Source organism: Rhinichthys klamathensis, unplaced genomic scaffold, assembly GCF_029890125.1.
Source record: "Rhinichthys klamathensis goyatoka isolate OS25496 unplaced genomic scaffold, OSU_Roscu_1.1 h1tg000262l_1, whole genome shotgun sequence".
Lineage (NCBI taxonomy): Eukaryota > Metazoa > Chordata > Actinopteri > Cypriniformes > Leuciscidae > Rhinichthys > Rhinichthys klamathensis.
This window is the reverse complement of record NW_026606783.1, coordinates 648687-668545: the sequence shown is the minus strand read 5'-3', so window position 1 is coordinate 668545 and position 19859 is coordinate 648687. Positions and strand designations below refer to the sequence as shown.

At 38.7% G+C, this 19859-nt stretch overlaps 2 protein-coding genes across 2 annotated transcripts; one reads left to right on the top strand and one right to left on the bottom strand.

Annotated features, from left to right (window-relative positions):
* Window positions 1-38: 38 nt before the first annotated feature.
* On the top strand, window positions 39-5631 carry mylipb (myosin regulatory light chain interacting protein b). Its single transcript, XM_056267726.1, has 7 exons — window positions 39-232; window positions 785-975; window positions 3137-3322; window positions 3454-3651; window positions 3770-3934; window positions 4526-4943; window positions 5429-5631. The coding sequence occupies exons 1-7, from the start codon at window positions 146-148 to the stop codon at window positions 5594-5596; spliced, it is 1413 nt and encodes a 470-aa protein (XP_056123701.1). The 5' UTR covers window positions 39-145; the 3' UTR covers window positions 5597-5631.
* A 6682-nt stretch (window positions 5632-12313) lies between these two features.
* On the bottom strand, window positions 12314-18738 carry atxn1b (ataxin 1b). The gene is made up of 3 exons (XM_056267718.1): window positions 18697-18738; window positions 13155-15257; window positions 12314-13041 (listed from the first exon to the last, which is right to left on the bottom strand). The coding sequence occupies exons 2-3, from the start codon at window positions 15048-15050 to the stop codon at window positions 12448-12450; spliced, it is 2490 nt and encodes an 829-aa protein (XP_056123693.1). The 5' UTR covers window positions 15051-15257; window positions 18697-18738; the 3' UTR covers window positions 12314-12447.
* Window positions 18739-19859: the final 1121 nt, after the last annotated feature.

The following is a 19859-nucleotide window of genomic DNA, read 5'->3' as shown; positions in this document are numbered from 1 at the left end:
GAGGCGGATCCTTCAGAGAGCAGGGCTTCATAAACCTCCTCTCGCTGTTTTTCCAATGGGGTACGAGTCAGCCTCGTGACCGAGCTACAGGTCGTTCTCTCCGCTATCCTGACCTGGACTGTGTGTGAAACAATAACCATTCACTATGTTATGCCTCATAACTCGTCCGGACTCGGTGGTTCTGGAAGTGGAGGTGGACCCAAAAGCAAACGGAGAGGACATTCTCAATAAGGTGAGTTTAGGTTGCGAAAGTTATTCAATCATTTACATTAATACATTTGTAGGCTACTAAGACTCATTAGCATCATATAGCCTATAGACAGCAAACGTAATGATTGCCATGGCAAATTACTGTATAAAACACTTCTTAATTTTTTTTTTTGCTTTATCAATGTTTCATCAGTTTTTTAAAAATAATTACGTTTATTATAGTTATTATAGTTATTTTCCATTATAAATTATTGTAACTATTTTAGCCTCTATGTAGCAATATTTTGGCTGTTACTACTGCAAGAAGTATTTTAGAAAAGTCTATACACAAAAAAAATTGTAGTTACTTATAACCTAACTACACAACTTTTTCTCATTCTTATGTTTCAGCAAATTACTATAAAAGCAAGTGTTCTCTCATACCACATTACCACTTCAAAAGTCCCTCTTATGTAATACTTTTGTCTTTCTAAAGGAGGAGGGGTGCAAAGAGCCCAAGTCCTAGCATTCTTCGGTTAAAAGCACACACTTATGCATGACAAAAAATGACCATGGTTTTGTTTTTAATTTACAGATATGCCGGAAAATGGGAATCATAGAGGTGGATTATTTTGGACTTCAGTTCACCGGTGCAAAGGGAGAGATTTTATGGATGAATCTCAGAAACAGGATTTCTCAACAAGTGGACTGCCTGTCTCCCTGCAGACTAAGGCTGCGAGTGAAGTTCTTTGTTGAGCCGCATCTAATCCTCCAAGAGCAAACCAGGTGAAACTCCTCCCAAGTGAATATAAAGTTGCAATATTTTATCATAGTGCTCAGAGTTTGTGCAAATATAAGCAAAACATTATTTTTCCATTTTGAAAAAAAAAAAAAAACAGGATCCCTCTGTGGCTGCAGAATCTTTGAGGTTTCACATTTTTGCTCAGTCTGGAGAACTTGAGGCGAACTGGAGAACGTGGATAACAGTTCTGTTTTTTTAGTTGTTTTTCTCATGAGCTCAAACAGGAAGCAGCTGCTTAAAGTGACAGCATAATTCAAAATTCTGTATGCCTCGGCGGTTTTGTGTTCTTACCTTTGTCCCACATCTCCATACATCTTTTCATATATCTTGCTGGCTCTGTGGTAGGGAGTTGCCAGTGTTCATGTTTGCTCTTGAAACTGGCACTCTTTCAGTTAGGGAGTGCCTCATGTAGGCCTGCTGAGGTAAATAATATTTTTCTGGAGGCTTTTTGGAGGCTCAAATGTTTACACATGTTTAAATGTGTAAAGAAAAGTTAACACTGAATACATTAGCAGTACAGTGTGTTCCCTAAGTAGAGACTAGTGGGGCTGTTCGGTCACCACGTCTGATGAGGGCTGGTGGTGGGGGTGGGGAGGTGTCAGTTTGTCTGATTCTGAGTTGAAACATGTTGTAATGTGATTCTGCCTCTTACATAATCTTATACAATGGTGGGACAAGATCCAGCTAATGTACTCCATCAGCCTTTGTTAGTTTCTCAGTCTTTAAATCCATGATAATGACAACAACAGATTAATTATTATGGAAGAGGCTGTGTGCTTGATTGTTTTATATTGAAATACATATTGGCTAATATACTATTTGTCTTTTTGTGATGCAATACCCATCATAGTAAATACACCAATTGGCAATAGGTTTGATCTGCATTATTGCCAGAAATTAATTACAAAATTAAGAATAAATTACAAAATGTATTATACTATTTCTACAAGTGATTTATGTAAAGTTGTGGGAAAAAAAAATGTGCCAGAAATCCCAACTCTGCTTCTGTTACCTCAGTTCACCGGGTTTAGGCCGCTGAGTAAACCTGGCTTCAAGCCAGCTCATTTTTTAGACAAAATCAGTGGTCTTTTGGTCAGTTTCTGAGAGATACAACTAGGCTATATAGTGTGACGATTGAAAAACGGTAAAATATTCATGGTATTTACACAAACAAGTATCTCAGTTAACCATGTAAAGCCTAAATAATAGATGGAACAGTTTATTGAAACTTTAGACAAAATTTAAAACAAAAAAAGTTATGTTTTATTTCATATTTGATTAAGCAGGCTTTTGTGGCCCATATAGTATATGGTATAGTGAGAATATGGCGCTCATACCCGAGGAGGAAAAAACATCAGTTTTATTCAGAGGTCCAAATGTGAGCAGATGATATTATTTAAATGGCCAAAAAGTAAAATGAAATTCAGATTTCTTGTAATGTAATTCAATGAGATTTTTTATTATAGCACAACAGACTACTTGCATAAAATGTATATAAATGCATTTTATCATGATTTTTCTAAGAAAAACACATAAAAACTAAACTTCAAGTTGCTTCAGTCCAGTAAATGTTCATCTTTAATATTATTAACATTATAAAATGTATTCTTACGAGGCCTTTTACTTGCTAAAAAAGTATGAACTATCAAGCAGAGTGCAAAAAAGCACATAGAATATTTTATAAAATGGTTTTTTCAGCAAAGTTTTGATCATGTTGATAATTTAGAGGCCTTCGAAATTCATGTATCAAATATGATACATGAATCATATTTGTAGGATTATGAAGAGGATTCATAATCCACTTCATAATTTAGAGGATTATGAAGTGGAGTTATGAAAGCTTTCTTTTCCCTTCTGGCACTAAAAAAACTGTACTGATGATTCAGCACATTTCAGTCAGAAGCTGTTGCTTCCTATGTCGATTATGTCCACATTTCTAGGGTTTCAGCCAAATTGGACAATTTTTGCCTTTTTCTGTGTCTATATTCTATACATCATTTATCATATGAAAACAATTTAGGACAATAATATACATTTCGTGTGATTAATGTGCTTCTAGTTCCTCATTCAATATAGACTTCAGTGTTTTGTTGCAAAATGTAGATTTATTCCATGTTTTCTATGTATTTTTCTGTTACTTTGCAGACATCTGTTTCTGATGCATGTGAAGGAGGAGCTTTTCAAAGGAAGCTTGCGATTGGACGCAGAGCAGGCGATCAAGCTCTGTGCACTACTGGCTCAGGCAGAGTTTGGGGATTACAACCAAAACACAGCCAAATACTGCTACTCACAGATCTATGGTCAAGAGCCCAGCCATGACACCATCAACAAGTAAGAACACTGGGAAGTGAATATTCTCAGTCAGAATAACATTTGTTCTTCCTCTGAATGCAGTAGGAAAAAAAAGGAAGTGATTCAGATAGTTTTGTCTAACAACAGCGCTGTCTTTTATGTTTCTATAGTATTTGTTTGAGGCATAAGGCATTGGAGGGTGTTAGTCAGGCTTCAGCAGAATATCAAGCCCTGCAGCTGGTTTCCTCCCTCAACTACTATGGCGTGGAGTGGCATTCCGCGCGTGACTCTGAGGGACAGGAGCTGCTCATCGGGGTCGGACCAGAGGGCCTGTTCGTCTGCAAAACAGATTTCACCACTATTGAAAGGTACATATATATGACAAATATAAGAAATATTATGTAGTAGGTCATTTAAAGATTTAAAATAAATGTTTCTATACCATGATTTCTGATTAAAAATCAGAATCGAATCTTTTCCCCCCAGAATCGTATACCCAGTCATTCAAATGGCCACTCAGTCCGGAAGGAATGTGTATGTGACCATCACAAAGGACAGTGGGGACAGTACGGTTCTCCTTTTTAAGTTCATCAGTCCTTGTGCTGCCAATGGACTATATCGCGCTATCACGGAGATTCACTCCTTCTATAGGTGAATACTGTTATAATTCTATTAGACTTGCTTCATTTTTGGATGAAATAAACCTTTAAGCGTTTACTGTTTCTGTTCATTCTGTTCAACCAGGGTTGTTCTAGTTTTGAATTTCGAATTTATTTCTATTTTGTTTTTAAATTAGCATTTTCACTTTAGTTTTTGTTGGTTTTCACTCTGTGAAAGTTTATTCTAGTTTTATTTTATTTATTTTATATTAAGTTTTAGCATTTTTGTTGTAGCATGTATTTTTGGTAATTTGTATTATTATTGTTTTAGAGTCATAAAAAACAGAAAATATTTTAGTTTAGTTTTTGATTTCCCAGTTAAGCTACTTTTTAATTTTATTTCAATAAACAAAAATATTTTAATGTTATTTACATTTTAGTTATTGCAACAATAACAATAATTCAACTGTGTTTAATTACCGCATTTGCTTCAATTTTGAACTTAATGTAAAGAAGAAATACCTAAACTTTATGGGCTCCATTAATGATCAATAAATATTGTACATTTTTAGAACAATAAAACAACATTAAAACTATTTAATACCCATGTTTTATTCAACACATTTTGAACTTAACTCTTCAGGTGTGACACTGTAATGAGCACGGTGAAGATGCAATATAGCCGTGACTTCAAGGGTCACCTGGCCTCCCTCTTCCTCAATGAAAGCATTGACCTTGGTAAAAGGTACATCTTTGACATTCAGCGCACATCCAAAGAAGTGTATGACCGTGCCCGGCGAGCCCTGTTCAATGCAGGGATGGCTGTGAATGGATGTGGGAGCCTAAGAGACAGTTACAGTCACTCGCCGCTGAGACAGATAAAAGTTGAAAGGGAAAAGCGAATGTGTGTCGGCTGCAGAGAAACTCACATTCTCAAGGAGAAGCTCCAAATGTTACAAGATGCCCTGACCTGCGCTCTGTGCTGCGAACAGGAGATCAATGCTGCTTTCTGTCCTTGTGGACACATGTTCTGCTGCTATAAGTGTGCCAGCCAACTTCAGGTGATTATTGCATCATTACTAAATATATATATATATATATATATATATATATATATATATATATATATATATAGCATATTCAACATTCATGACAATATAAAATCAAAGTGTGATTTTCTCATGCTTAGGAATCATCATCTAAATTGACCAGTTAAGTTAATGATTAAGAGAACTTGCACTATTTGGTTTACATAACCTCTGGTTACCCTCTTAGCATATTTCTCGACATGTGCCATCGACCATTAGCGGCTGTTCAGGCTGAAGATCTTGATAATCAGACATTTTCGTTACGCAGCAGTCCTATGACCTTTTGAATTTCACCCTCTGACATCACAGAAGTGTTATATCAGTTCAGTAAAACTGGCACATCACCCAACTGCCTAATTAACATGAACAATAAAGAAAAAATATAGAGGTGTTAGATAAGAGGAATTTGTTTGTATGTTAACATACGTGATATTTTACCTTCTTTCCTCTCTTATCAGTGTTGCCCAGTTTGCCGTTCAGAAGTGGACCGTGTTCAGCATGTCTATTTACCCACCTGTGCCAGTCTACTTGGCCTGGCAGAGGCAAAAACCTCTACCTTCAGTGTGCCCAGCGGGACTGCCATCTCAGAGGATTGTGCCAATAAAGAAAACACCTGCCAGCTGTAGGATGGATAACATCTGCACACCGCACATGGACACTATTGGCCACAGACTATTTTAAAAATACAGAAGAAATGTTAGGATAAAATATTTAGTGGTTCTATTAAGCTGAACTGCACAGAGTGAGGCTGGCTATCCAGAAGTACCTCAAAAAATTCTGACTACTGCTAATCATACTGTTATTTTTCATAGTGTGCACATTACAGGCCTAAAAATGAATTAACCGTTTACACTGGAGGCAACTGTTGTGCACGGTACACAGCAACATTTCCTATGATTTTTTTATGTACTGTATCAGAATGCACAAGTCAATACATATGTAGTTGTTAACACTCCACATCCATCAACTATATTCTTTATCAGAAGGGATTTTTAAAGGTTTATTTTATATTTGTCTTTGTTTGTGTATGCAGTTTTATTGTACAAATATTTCAAACAATATATTTCATTTAATTATTACATGAAATGGGAGTCTTTCTAGTGCTACTGCAGTATTCACAAAATAAGCCTTCAATGCACTATATTACAAAAAGGTCTAAATAACAAAGAGTTATGTCCTCTTTTATACTGACATGTATTTCATCCGTATCCGAATAGAATAAAGAGCTTTTACACACATTTTAATACCTGCCTGGTATTATTATATTTGTTTTGTTTAATTAATTCTAGTATAGATTAATTCTCCATTATACAGTAATATATTACACCTTTCCATGTGTACCCTTGGTCATACAAACTAGTCACACAAACTCAGACACACAATTTTTTTCTCTTGATCCTCTCATATTTAGCTGTATTATATTTTTTGTAAATATTCAAATTTTGAACAAGCAAACATTGATGAAACTTAACATTATCTAACCAGGCAATATCAGCAAATCTCTCCAACAGTGGTCCAGTCTATGAACCATGCTGTGTACAGTACGGAGTCCCATTGTAAAGTTATGAGACTCACATTTTGCACGTATAACTTTTCCAATAAACTGTATGTGCAACTAGTGATACTGTATATACTGTATGTGTTACAGAACTGATATGTACAGTGTCTGACGTGTCAGAATTGACGGCAAAGGTGATAACTAATATAATGTTATCATGATTCTGAAGTGGCAGTACAGTGGAGTACAGTAAAGACAACTACTAAATATCAGTAAAGCAAACACCTGACAGTGTTATGCTTCTTTACAGAGCATGGCCAGTTGAATACAATGTTGTGTTAGAAGGGAGGCCCACTGTCTTTGACTTTGAAAACCCCTGCCATAGATGCTTATAGTCTGTCCATCAGAGGTGGTTTAAAGGGATAGTTCACCCAAAAATTTGAATTCTGTCATTAATACTCACCCGCATGTCATTGAATTGTCGTTCCATATGAATTGAGCGGTTTAGTCTAAATTTTCTGAAGAGCCTCAATTGCTTTAAATGATTAACAGATTGAATGTAGGCTTTTGTTCAAATATAAACATTTAACAGCATCCGTTGTGTTAAAAAGCATGTTCACTTGACGTATGAGAACCAATGAGGTTCATTCTCGTGTGCTACGCAGCACGTTTAAGCCGCTAGAACCAATGAGGTTTCTTCTCACGTGTCAAGCAGGTTCGTTTGAGCTTCTGTTTGTGTTTGCTTATTAATGTTTAAATGTGAATAAAAGTAGCTGTTCAATGGAGGGACAGAAAGCTATCCCTTGATGATGAATGAAAAGTCTTACGATGAATGAAAGTCTTATGGGTTTGGAACAACATAAGGGTGACTTATTAATGACAGAATTTTCATTTTTGGGATGAACTATCCCTTTAACTCTTTCTGCAGATTACATCAATACACCAATAGGTGGCGAAACGTCTTTATGAGTGAGTGATTGAATCAATAATTTAACGATTCGTTTAAAAATACTGATTCATTCAGGAAGTGAACAGCATACTTGCATTTTACTTTTACTTTTTCTGCCATATGAAGATGGCACAAATAAAATGCTAAAATGCAGTTCCTTAGTCATTCACAATCTTTATGAGTGAGTCATTTTATCAACCGATTAGTTTAAACACATTGCTTAATTTAGAATTAAAACAGTGCTACTGTTTTGTCTGACTGAGTGGTTATTTCTGACATGGCTTCATTTGGAACTTTTTTTTTTTTTTTGTGGAGAAAAACTAAATTAATTGGCAATATTGTGTCTCAATATTACTCAATATTTAGGCTACATTTTGTTTATAGAAATGTTGTAAATCGTTCATACAACAGAACTTGTGTGATATTGCTTATAGTAGATTGTAACCTATGCAAAATATGAATCTTATTTTGTTGAGAAAGACTATTATATAAGGTAGTAGTAAATGTTCAGGAAATAAAAAAGCTCCTCAATGTCCTGTCTCTGCTGCCCCAGATTTGGAGGGTCTGTCAGCTGCAGGCCTGAACAAGGTACAGAATGTTCTACTACATAAAGAAAACTGCTATGCATTAACTATATATGCTTACAGACAAACCTATAGCCCAAAGTTCATAACTCTTGCACAATTTTTGCCTGAGTCACAAACTATTTTCATGTCAAGCTATACTTCTGGTTCAAGCTTGACATCACTACTGAGAACGGGTGTTCACATGTGTTATGTATTGGGTGGCTGGAGTTTTATGTAAAGTAGATCTGTCACATACCAGAAGCTTAGTGTCTTAAGAGAGTTCATATGAGCTGTGACACGGGGCAATAGTTTTATTGAAAGTCAATCCTCTTCAGTTAAATGCTGAGTCCTGTGTCAATCTTTTAGCAAATTTTCCCACACCATGTGCGTGTATGAGGAATTTATAGAATATGTGTGGTCAGAATGCCAATATCTAAGGAGGCTTTCTAAACACAACCTTGTCTTTGCCACTGAATAATTCAAGGCATCTGAATGTGGCCTGCAGTCAAAACTTGTAACTTACAAAACTTACCTGTTTCAGTTTCAATTTCAGGTTTATTGTCTCAAATAAAATATCAGTTAATCAAAGGAAAGAGGCAAGTAAAATTGGCACAGTATTTTATTAGAGTGATTATACAGATACAATAGATTTGTACTATACAGGAAGTTAGACATATTCGCCAAAAGTCGAGTCCGATGTTCCTTTCCATTTCACAAAAATCAAAACAGCTACAAAAACTTGCAAGCACCACCAAATAAATGATCACTGACTTCACTGAACAGTCTTGGATGCTCTGTTCACATAAACACACTACAGTTAGAAAAGTTGAGGTTGACTTCTGTCTTAATTGCTTTTTGTCAGTTTGTAGAAAAGGAGTTTTTCAAAGAATGAGAAAAATATCACAGGTACAACGAATCACACAAATATAGTCGTTTACATCAAATATATAAGAAAGTGAGAAATCAGTTATGTGCTTTTTTCCTTCTTTTTTAAAGATAAGTGTCACTCTGAGGTTTAACGGGGGGTAAACTATCTAGACCTTCCTTTAAAATAATATAAAATTTTTTTTAAAAAAATGGGATCAGTGACTGTGTATTTTATAGGTCAATCTCTAGATGTCAAGTTTGGTCTTCCAACCCTTAATGAGGCCTTGTGGTATTGCTAGAGCTAATCCTGGCTATGGACCATTGAGGCATATGCAAACAACAAATTCTGACTGTCTTTGGACAGCCATATAAAGCCATATTGTTGATGCCCAACCTTGTACATTACACCAGACAGTTTTATTTTCTCATATGAACATATTTTCAATAGCAAGCATGTGAGCTACACTCACAACACATCATCATGCTAGCTAAAGTTAGCCTTCTTTATACATTGGGTGCATGTACAGTGATGGGCTGTAGAGGGCGCAATAGTCAGCCAGTGACTTCCCATGAGTCATAGCACTGGAGCTAAAATGAACTCAGTTTTAGTTGTAACGTTGTTACTGTGTGTTTTTGCAAAAAGTAATACAGGAAACAGAAACAGTCTTCGGGCCAGTTTCTCAACCTGAGAAAACACACACACACACACACACACACACATACAGTGACACAGTTTCTCAACACACACGCATGCATGCACGCACGCACGCACACACACACACACACACACACACACACATACTGAGGTTTAAATGTACATAGCTACACAGGGAAAAAGGAGAGAAAAGAGAGAGAACAATGATACATATGAAACAAACAACAGTCCAGAAACATTGACAATTTCGTAATGGTTTCTATTGTCATAGCACTATGTCTTCTACTGCCTTACCAAGATCACCATTACAATAGACTGTATTGAACAAATTGTAGGTATGAGGCTACTAATCAACCATCCCTTTCATTGTCCTCTCTCTTCAAAAGTGCATAAATTCCAAATTGGACTGAATGTGCAATCAAGCATTACGTCTACAATATGAGGTCTATTGTGATTCCATCTGAATATAACCCTAGACACAACAATACCTTTACTTAAGTCAGTCAACAAACTCACACTCATGACCACACATATCAAAATGTATAGTTTTAGGTGACCTACCGAGCTAGAAATATGAAGTGTTAACTATAACACTCCATACATACACTTGACTTTTCTCTTTAAAATGTCTATTTGTGCAAATAGCAAAATTCTTATATGTATTCCAATATTTTTTTCTGAATTTATAACAGCAGTCAATGGAGTTAGATAAGAATTATTTTGTGACTGTTTTGCACAAAAAATAAAATAAAATCTGAAGACAATCCCATGTGGCTTTTATTTATGGAATATTATATTTGTCATATAAAAAAACTTTGTCTTATTATCTTATCTGTAATTTGTCATTTCAGTGTACTAAATTAATTTCTTTAAATTTGTTTAGCTTGTCCAGTACAGCAAAAATAAATGAAGTTCCTAAACGTAAGTTAGGGAGGAGCGAGCCCATCCAATCTTTCAATCAACAAACAGAGTATATAAGCAGCCGCTTACCTCTCCCTAGTATCAGCTGTTCCAGTATCCCTCCACCTCCCCAAACTCCACCTTCATCTTAGGTACCTTGCCCTTTAATTAACAGGTCCTACATTTAGCCACTGGGGGGTATATCAGAGCTCGAGTTGAAGCTGCTTCATCGAGCCCCTCTCCAGCGGACAGCAAGCCAAATAAGTTTAACCTAATATCTTAAAGATTTTATGGGCAAACGAACTCGTTAAAGACACAGAGAAAATAGACAAGGTGGATACTAAAATCTAAAATAGTGTCTCAACATTCATCATTTTCTTTCTTTTTTATCTGCAGAGAACATACAAAGACTGTCCATGTTTAGGTCACTAGTGGCATACTGCTAATTATGATGAAATCAAAATTTTAAAAGAGATCCACAGTGGCTGACATACATTAGTCTGAGTACTATATTTAATTTGGTGAGGGATTGAGGCATAGTCCATAAAAAAATATCCTAGATCATGTCTAATTTTCACAAACCATATTTTCCCATTTTTGCCTATACTGGAAAATTTGATTTTCAATAGCAGAACAGATTGAACAAAGCACAGCATCCTCCTTTGACTCACTGATTCTTGCTAATTAAATTATTATATCTGGATACATTTTTTCCACATAATTTTATCCACAAAGTTTTGATACAAAAAGGCCATTTCTATTAGGATAAACCTATGAAACGTCGCTTGTTTTGAACATCAAGAATGCGGTGTCGATTTAGTTTTCAATGTATGGCGATTATATTGTGTCTTTAACAAAGACTTAATTATTGCAGCTGGACTGAGAAAGGCCCACAATACTTAAAATAGTGTAAAGAAGACATCAGTAATTTAAAAATACCAAATTAGAGGTGCGTTGCACATAAAATGGATAGTAATGCACAAAATGAAATGAATAACAGAACTCAAAACTGTCTGTTGTTGTAGTAACAAAACAGAAGTGGGAATGTTTCCAACCTTTCATTCATTCGACTTCCCTTAACCTTTCTTTAAAGTGCTAATTCTGACTTGAGCGGAGACTTTTCTATAGCCAGTTTGACAATGTGAAGATTTCTTCAACGCTTTCTCACTCACAGATTCGATGAGGCAATCTGATTGGGTTATTTGCTAAATGCACATATGAGGTATGTGAAAGCTCAGTATTGCATATCTAGAAGACTATCAGCAATTGAATTAAAATATAAGGATAAAACATTCAATGTATCTTGATGCTATACTTGACCTAGATATGATTCAAAGTAGTCACTTGAGCAAAGCCTGTCATTCTCAGCTGACATTATATAAGCACAGGATAACAAGTAGAAGGTGGCTTCTGTCAAGATAAACGTGCTCGCACAACTCCTCGAAATCACTTGTAAAAATATTCACACAAATTACATATCTCACTGTTCACCTTTTGCCATCACTCCTTGTAACGGTCATTATCCATTCAAGGCCCTGATTATGAACAAATTCAGTAAACACAACAGTAGACTAAATGTGTAGCAAGCCGAGTGTAGCAAAAGAAAAAAATGGTCAGACATTGCAATATACAACCCAAAATTGCCATGTCCAGCTGATTTAAAAGGAAAGTCTAAAGATTAATATTACATATGAGACGACTCAAATGATCACACACATTCTTGTGTAAAAAGATATAACATTACAGTAACCTGGATATGAATGTCATTGGAAAGCAACGCAAAGTAACAAAAAGCAAAGTACCAAAAAGAAAATCTGCTCATCCTTGTCCCTCTTTGTGTTCATGGCAGTGATGGGGAAAGTTTTGTGGTTGAAGCAAAGTCTTTGTGGTTGAAGCAAAAGCATTGGACACCAAGCAAAAACAAAATTTATTCAGTTGATCAACTTTATGTGATTTCTCAAATTAATCAAGTAAGGCTAATTGATGTATTTCTTGGAAAGAAATCAACTCCCTATCAATGCTCTATGGTGTTCAGAAGGCCCTCAGCAACCCGTGCTGGAGCGGCCCTCAATCCTGACCTTCAGCTGATGAGGGAGGAAGGAAAATTTGGGTAAAATCTGAGGGTCCTCTTGCGACCGCCACATTTCTCCTCTCTCTGGGGCAGACCATCTCCTCTTGCGGCTAACTGCTCTCTCTGCACTAGATGTGTGTGTTTTTTCTGCCTGGTTGTTTTGGTTGACCAGTGTCTGAGGATTTATGCCCCCGTTCTCTGAGAAGGTCAACACATTTCTTTGGTTGGAAGTCTCAACCAGTGTTCCTTCGACACTATTCTCCACTCTTGCTGTAAGTTTGTGTCCTTTCTTAAGATCCTCCATTTGGGTTGGTCTTTCCTCAATGGACCCATTGTTTTTGGCTGATTTCAAAGGGTTGTTGTGTTTCATCACAGACGCTGAACAATTATTTTTCTTTTGAATGCTATTTTTTAGGCTTTTAAGGGTGAGAGAGATACAAACATCACCCACAGAGAGTTTGGCACAGGATAGAGCTAGCAACTGGGTGGTGCGGTCAGGGCAGCAGGATGACCAACCTTGACCAAACACAAAGAAGGGGTATTCCACCAGGACTTCTACACACACCTAAAATAGAGAAAAAACAAAAATAATATTTTAGTTCCAAAGGTTCATTCAGCACTACCGAAGATTACCGCTAACATGGTAAGTGAGCTTGATTTAAAAAGAAACGGACTCACCTGGGCTTTGTTCTCTCCCACCGAGAACTGTATGATGACAGCATTGGGTGTTCGGCTGCACTCTATGCGCTCTACAGTGCTGGAGTCAATCTTCAGTTCTCCACTCACCTCTGCACTTTGCACAAAGTCCTCTGTTCGCAAATCCTCCACGCGCTTCAGCTCACCGTCTGCCAACTGGATAATAGAGCCCTTCATGAAGAATGGTGGTAGGCCCACTGATGGTGATGATGGTGAGCTTTGAGGACTTGTAGATGTTGGAGGTGTTACAGGGACTGGAGATCCCACTACATTGGCTGAAAGAACAGGCAGCTGTATTTGGCTTGGACTTCTCATGGCACAGGGGGCATGACTTCCATCAGACCCTGTGATGTCTTTACCATTGGCTAGGACTGAAGCTGCAGCTGCAGGTGGGGATGTATTAATAAAGGTCTGAGGCAGAGCTGTTGATGCATTGGCTACACTAGGGATGACAGAACAGTGGGTGACCTCTGGCTCAGCAGTAGATGGATTGATGTTAGTGGCACTAACCGGAATGAGCAAGGAGGGGTTGCCTGAGATCACCACGTGCTGTGGCAGGTTGCTTTGATAACCAGTTACTACTTGCTGGGGTCCACCAGAAGCACTAGTGATGTAGCCAATAATTGGGAGCTGTGTGGCAGGATAAAGGCTGGTGGAGAGCTCCTGCTGGGGAGTGTTGTGAGGAGCCTGCAGGAGTGTGTGCTGGGAGATGGTGGAGGCCGGAGAAACTTGGCTGTCTGAGGAAGTAAGAGCGGACACTCTGGACATTGGCTTGCCTAGGCAGATACCTCCTCTCTCAGCAAGGTGCAAAGATGAGTGGTCCTTGGCCAAGATACTTTGGAACTCAGAGTTGCTGTTTGCTGCAAGGTGGCTACTGGATACCAACATCAGCGAAGTCTGCAGTCCAGCTCTGTCATGAGAGCTATAGTCTGCTGGGAGCAAAACCTGAGCTTGGGTCTGGAGGCCCAGGTTATGATTTTGCTTGTGGCTATGGTCACCTTCTGGTTGGCTAGAGATCCCTTTGGCCATAGTAGTACTGTGCTTGACAACTGTAACCTCTCCTAGTGCACCATTTTGCACCTCTCTGGGATGGGAGTCCAGCTGCTTTGCAATGAAGCCATCGGTGTAGTGTAGAACCACTTGAGAGGGGGTGAGAGCCAGGGCATGAGGGGCAAGGACAGTTGAGTGTGGATGGATTTGAAGGGGCAGTTGGACAGAAGGGGAGGAAACTGTCAAACCCAAAGGAGCACTCTCTACCTGAATGCATTGACTGTGGGAAACATTTGATATAGAAGAAATCACATGATGACTCTGTGAATCAAGGCTGGATGCTTGGGAGATGACAGCTGTTGTGGCCAAGACCTCTTGTGGTGTCCTCCGTGGCTGTGTTGGACTGGATGTGGATGGTACAATCTGTGAAGAGATATAACTTGTATAGGGCCCTATGAGCTGGAGATTGGGGGGAAGTTGTGTATATTGGACGGAGCCTATGGTTTGAGGAAGGCTTGTGGAGAGAACTGTAGGATTGGCTGTTAGCACGGTAGGCCCGGAGAAGACTCCTCTGTATGTGGAGCTATTGGAAGAGAATGAAAAGCCAGCAGATGAAGTAGCTGGAGGATATTCTGTCACCACAGTGAGAGCCTTATTTGATGGTGGGGGGCTGTCAGGATCTGCACTGTTGCTCTGTGATGGGCCTGCATTGTTGGGGATGTGGGCCATGCTAGCCATGGTAGCAACGCTGGCTAGCCAAGCCAAATTCTCTCCACTCTGGCTCTCACTAACAGCAGCTGACACCAGCACCTGCTTCTCTTCCAGAGCTAAAATCTCCCGCTTCTTCGGCGGAAGACACTCATTACAGCGCTCCTGGTTAGACTTCATGGTCTTGGAGTTTTTCCTGTATTTAACCCACTTGTCTTGATCAGGATTTTTTAGAGTGCAAAGTAGAACTCAGTTGTCAAGATTTTCATAGTTATATTACTTTTCCCCGCTTTTACCTTGGTCTTCCGTAATGTCAGGACTCTTGTAATGAAAGGAACCATGTGCTTCATGTGGAATCATCTCTCACTGATGGTTATAAGTCCGTACCTTCATCAGACAGACAAAAAACAAAAATGAGAAACTTTATGCACTGCCTTTGAGTCATCTGCCTAGAAGTAGCATATTATGTTATTTTTTTACCATAACATCCATTCAGTTATGAGTGCCAAATAAAAAAATAGCTTGAAATGGCACATACTTGAATTTGATTAGCAACTGAAAATTGAGAGTGGTGAGTGGTGCAGGTATGACATTACTTTGTAGGCCAACCGGCAGTTAGCATCACACTGGTCAGTAGCACCTCAATGCAGTACATGAGATCCACGTGGAGGAGTCGGATCAAGATCCAAAAGATCCAAGGGGTGGAGATGGGTAGGATTAGGGGTGGGTTTAGGGATTAGGGGTGGGTTTAGGGATCAGGGGGTGGAGATGGGTAGGTTTAGGTATATGTAAGGTGGGAGGAGTTGGATCTGGATCCGACTCCTCCCCGTGGATTTCATGTACTGCATTGAGAACCATCTCACACTGGTTCCCTCGACAAAAACCCAATAGGATTTTCCCATAGGCTTTTGGATTATCACTCAACTTGAAAGCTTCTTGAGCTTGTGTTCACCACAGACCTTATTTCAGGCATTTAACCAAAACCCCATTCAAAAAACCCATTGACTTCGGGACGATGGATCCGGAAGTGCTCAAATGCGAACGCTTTGTCCTACAAAGTGATGTCAGTCACACCTGCACCACTCTATAGCTAACTGGCCCATGCTAACCAAGCCAAAACTTCAGCATTTCTACTGACCACTCTGACTTCCTTTTCAATTCCATGTGTTAGCAGTGTAAACCACACTTTATCAGTTTAGTGAAAAAGACAACATCAATGTGTTCATTCAGTGAGTAGAATGGTAATACATTTTGAGTAAAGCTCACACTATTTTATTCAAGTGATAATTTATAGTTCTATCAGGGACATCAGATAACACATCTCCATCATCAAATCTGAATCCAAATCCTCCTCATGCTTCAAGGGCTCAAGCTCATAATGTTTGCATATACATAATGTCCATCTACATACATCAGTGAGGATAAAGAGAGCACAGGGTGCAAACTTAACATGCAGTGAGAGTGTGTGGACAGGAAAAAGATGAAGGAAGAGAGAGACCGAGAGAGAAAGAGAGAGAGAACACTGGCTCTCCTGACCCACATTGAGCTCTGCCTGCAAGCGAGCAGGGTTATTGAGTTAGAGTGTAACAGCGGAGAAGACAGAGAGAGAGAGAGAGAGAGAGAGAGAGAGAGAGAGAGAGAGAGAGAGAGAGAGAGAGAGAGAGAGAGAGAGAGAGAGAGAGAGAGAGAGAGAGAGAGAGAGAGAGAGAGAGAGAGAGAGAGAGAGAGAGAGAAAGTAGAGAGAGAGAGTGCGGGAGGGAGGGAGAGATCCCTTCACCACAGTAGATCTGCACCAATCACTGTCCTACTTTCCCCTGCTACAGTGTACACCACACACAGCCATTAAATGCTTCAGTCTATTGTACACAGCTCACAATACACACACATACACATCAGCATATCCATTGGACTGATACGCACTTATGCATATGTGATTTGGTGCAGAGTGCTCATGAATCAAAGAACAATAGAATGGTAGTGATCACTAGATCACAATTTTACACTGTTCAACACATACAACGTAACCAAAATACATAAAAAACATTACATTTAGATATAGATTTCCCTGTAACATTTCATGCAATCACAGGGATCCATAACAAACATTTGTGAGTGGCACATCCTAAAACTGGAGGAAAAACACAAAAATTCCCAATGCAGGCAGACAATATTGTTTACCATATTCACCAGACAGACAGTCATTCATTGGATTGTACAAATACTTTAATGAGAGATTGAATCTGTGGATATCAAGCCCAATCGACTAAGAATTATAATAAAATAAGGCTAAAAAATATAATAAGAATTCTGAATGTAATATTTGAATGGGCATTGTGTTTCTAAGATGTACTACAGCCGTCAGTATACTTGCATGCATAAAATTGCTGGTTCCTTATAAGGAAAAATCATATTTTAGCTTAGAGGAGAACTTAGGAGGAAACATTTGTGAGAAAGTTTCAAGAATACGTACATTTCACACATTATTTGTGTGTGTCTGTATGTCTACTCCTCTCTGACAGGGTGTTATATTTGCCTGTCTATTTGCAGGGAGTTTCAAAGAGCACTACTGAAATACACCCACAATTCAAAATAGCTAACTTAAACTAAGCCTGCAAGGCAATACAGTTGCACAGACAAAAGTAATGCTTAATTTCTGTTTTCTTTCTCCTTTCAGGGCCACAGAGCTGTAGTCCATGACAACAACAGATGGGTTTTTTATTGAAAGAACCTCAATGAGAGTACTAAATTGAACTAAAGATATTTTATATCCCTACATTTAACTCTCAGAAACCTTTAGAGCTTTATTAAGACATTGTTTCATTTCTTAAATAAATCATAGTGATTTCAGTTGTAGGTTTTACTATCCCTTATAGGGACATCTAGTCCTCACAATGTAGGCAAAACCTTACACACACACACACACACATGCTCGCACACACTTGCTTACAGTGTGGCTGGCCAAAGAGCTAGAAAGATTAACAACTTGCAGTATCCTTCTAGTTCTTTAACAGCAGATCTCATACTCTACAGACCCGCTGCAGATCAAATGTCATCAACGCAACATATTCACACCAATAAACCCATGCAAACACATTAACACACTAATAGTTAATAAAGCGATATATGTAAGATGTCTGAATAATTGGCACAAAAAAAGACTTCAGAATGTAAATATTCCCATTTCACAAATTATCTGCTATACAAACAAATAGTAACATAATTGTGCTACGTACTGTAACACAAAGTTATTTCTATGCATGCAAAATCTTCAGGAAAACATTACTTGCATGATGCTGACACCTTTTTCAATGATGTCATCTCAGAGATGACTGAGCCCGTGCCAATGATAATGTATACAAATACAAACATAACTTCTCTAAAATGAAATGCTCATATTAACGTCTTTCCTCAAAAAACAGGCCCATCTACTAAAACGGCTTTTCACTCATGTCCATTTAGCTCCTGAAAGCAGCTCCTTTCTGCACTTAATGACCTTTTATATGGGCGCCTGTCCCTTTAAGAGGCAGTCTAGGGAGTCCTAAGCTAGACATGAATCCAAACAGAGCTGTTGCTGCCTTTACAAAGGCTAAAGCCTGTTTCTCTACTCTCACCCTACAAGTAAAAGAGCACAACATACAGAGTAACACTGAAACATTTGCACAGAATTGCAATTATTTCTGTAAAGTAATTAGCTATTATAATACAATAATTTCTCAGATACATGCACATTATATTTTCTTCTCTTCTTGGAATTAAAGAATAATCGTGCAATAAGCATGTATGATTGAAAACCAATCAAACATTTCATCTAAGGGTGATGCCTTACCTTTCTTTATAAGGGAGCCTTTAACAACTCTCTCTCTCTCTCTCTCTCTCTCTCTCTCTCTCTCTCTCTCTCTCTCTCTCTCTCTCTGCACTACGAGTGTAACTCACTCTACCCACTGGCAAGCTATCCTTTGTCCAGGTTTAGCTCTGCTATCAGGTCACACACGCAGTCCTCTGGTTTATGTCTTCTTCCATGTCCAATGTTCCCCCTGCCTTCACTCTCTTCCACTTCCTTCGACAATTGCTCGGTGGGCCGAGAGTAAAGGAAGTCCCCTCGTCTGCGCTGTTTCACTAGCCCTACGTGTGAGAGCTACAGCGTATGTTATGCAAGGCACACTGACTGCCAGCTCTCTCTCTTTCTCTCTTTCTCTCTCTCTTGCTCTTCACACATACACACACAGTGCTCTAGAGAACACGGCTCCTCCTCCCCCAGTCAGCCTCAGCAGCCTCATCAGGTATTCATTCAAAAAACACACTCCACTTGGCAGGGCGCCCAGACTACGCACACATGGAGAGACAGAGAGAGAGAGTGAGAGTGGGAGAGAGAGGGAAGGACAGGGAGAGAGAGGGAAGGACAGGGAGAGGGAGGGAGGGAGGGAGGAAGAAAAATTGTGAGCAAGGGACCGAGCACACTAGAAGGAACACGTACCCTCACGTAGACCACTGCACTCGCGAGAAACACAAACACACCACAGACCATGAAATTCCCTTGAGAGAGTCTTAGTGAGGGTTTCTAGGCGTTTTCTAATAAACTAATTTAGTGCCTCACCACCATTACATGTGATCAGAATAAGCACATTTGCATTGAGCTATATAAGTCTGCCCTGAAATAAACCCAGAAGGTTTCCCTAACGTTAGTGTATGCTTCCCGCTTGGTTATTTCTTGGGAAACCCATTACTGATGGCACATATACTAACATTGCAGGGAGGTTTTGTGTGATAACGTATAGAGAACCATTGAAGCACGAATACTAAACGTTCTCTAATTGGATAAATTCATGTTTAATGTTTCATTATCATTAGCCTATAGGCCTACACTTGACTCCCAGAATTGCACAATTACTCACATATTCGACTCAAAAGCCCCCTAAAGTCCAACACAATATTCAAAGGTCTATTACTAAATATTAAGTATAGAAGAATACACCAAAAACAAGCTCATCT

Bases quoted from the DNA above. Each gene is read 5' to 3' on its own strand.
- mylipb (XM_056267726.1), top strand. From the start codon at position 146: ATGTTATGCCTCATAACTCGTCCGGACTCGGTGGTTCTGGAAGTGGAG. The intron at 3,323-3,453 runs GTAAGAACACTG...ATGTTTCTATAG, and splicing joins AGCCATGACACCATCAACAA to TATTTGTTTGAGGCATAAGG. The intron at 4,944-5,428 runs GTGATTATTGCA...CTCTCTTATCAG, and splicing joins AGTGTGCCAGCCAACTTCAG to TGTTGCCCAGTTTGCCGTTC.
- atxn1b (XM_056267718.1), bottom strand. From the start codon at position 15,050: ATGAAGTCTAACCAGGAGCGCTGTAATGAGTGTCTTCCGCCGAAGAAG. The intron at 13,042-13,154 runs GTGAGTCCGTTT...TCTCTATTTTAG, and splicing joins TGGGAGAGAACAAAGCCCAG to GTGTGTGTAGAAGTCCTGGT.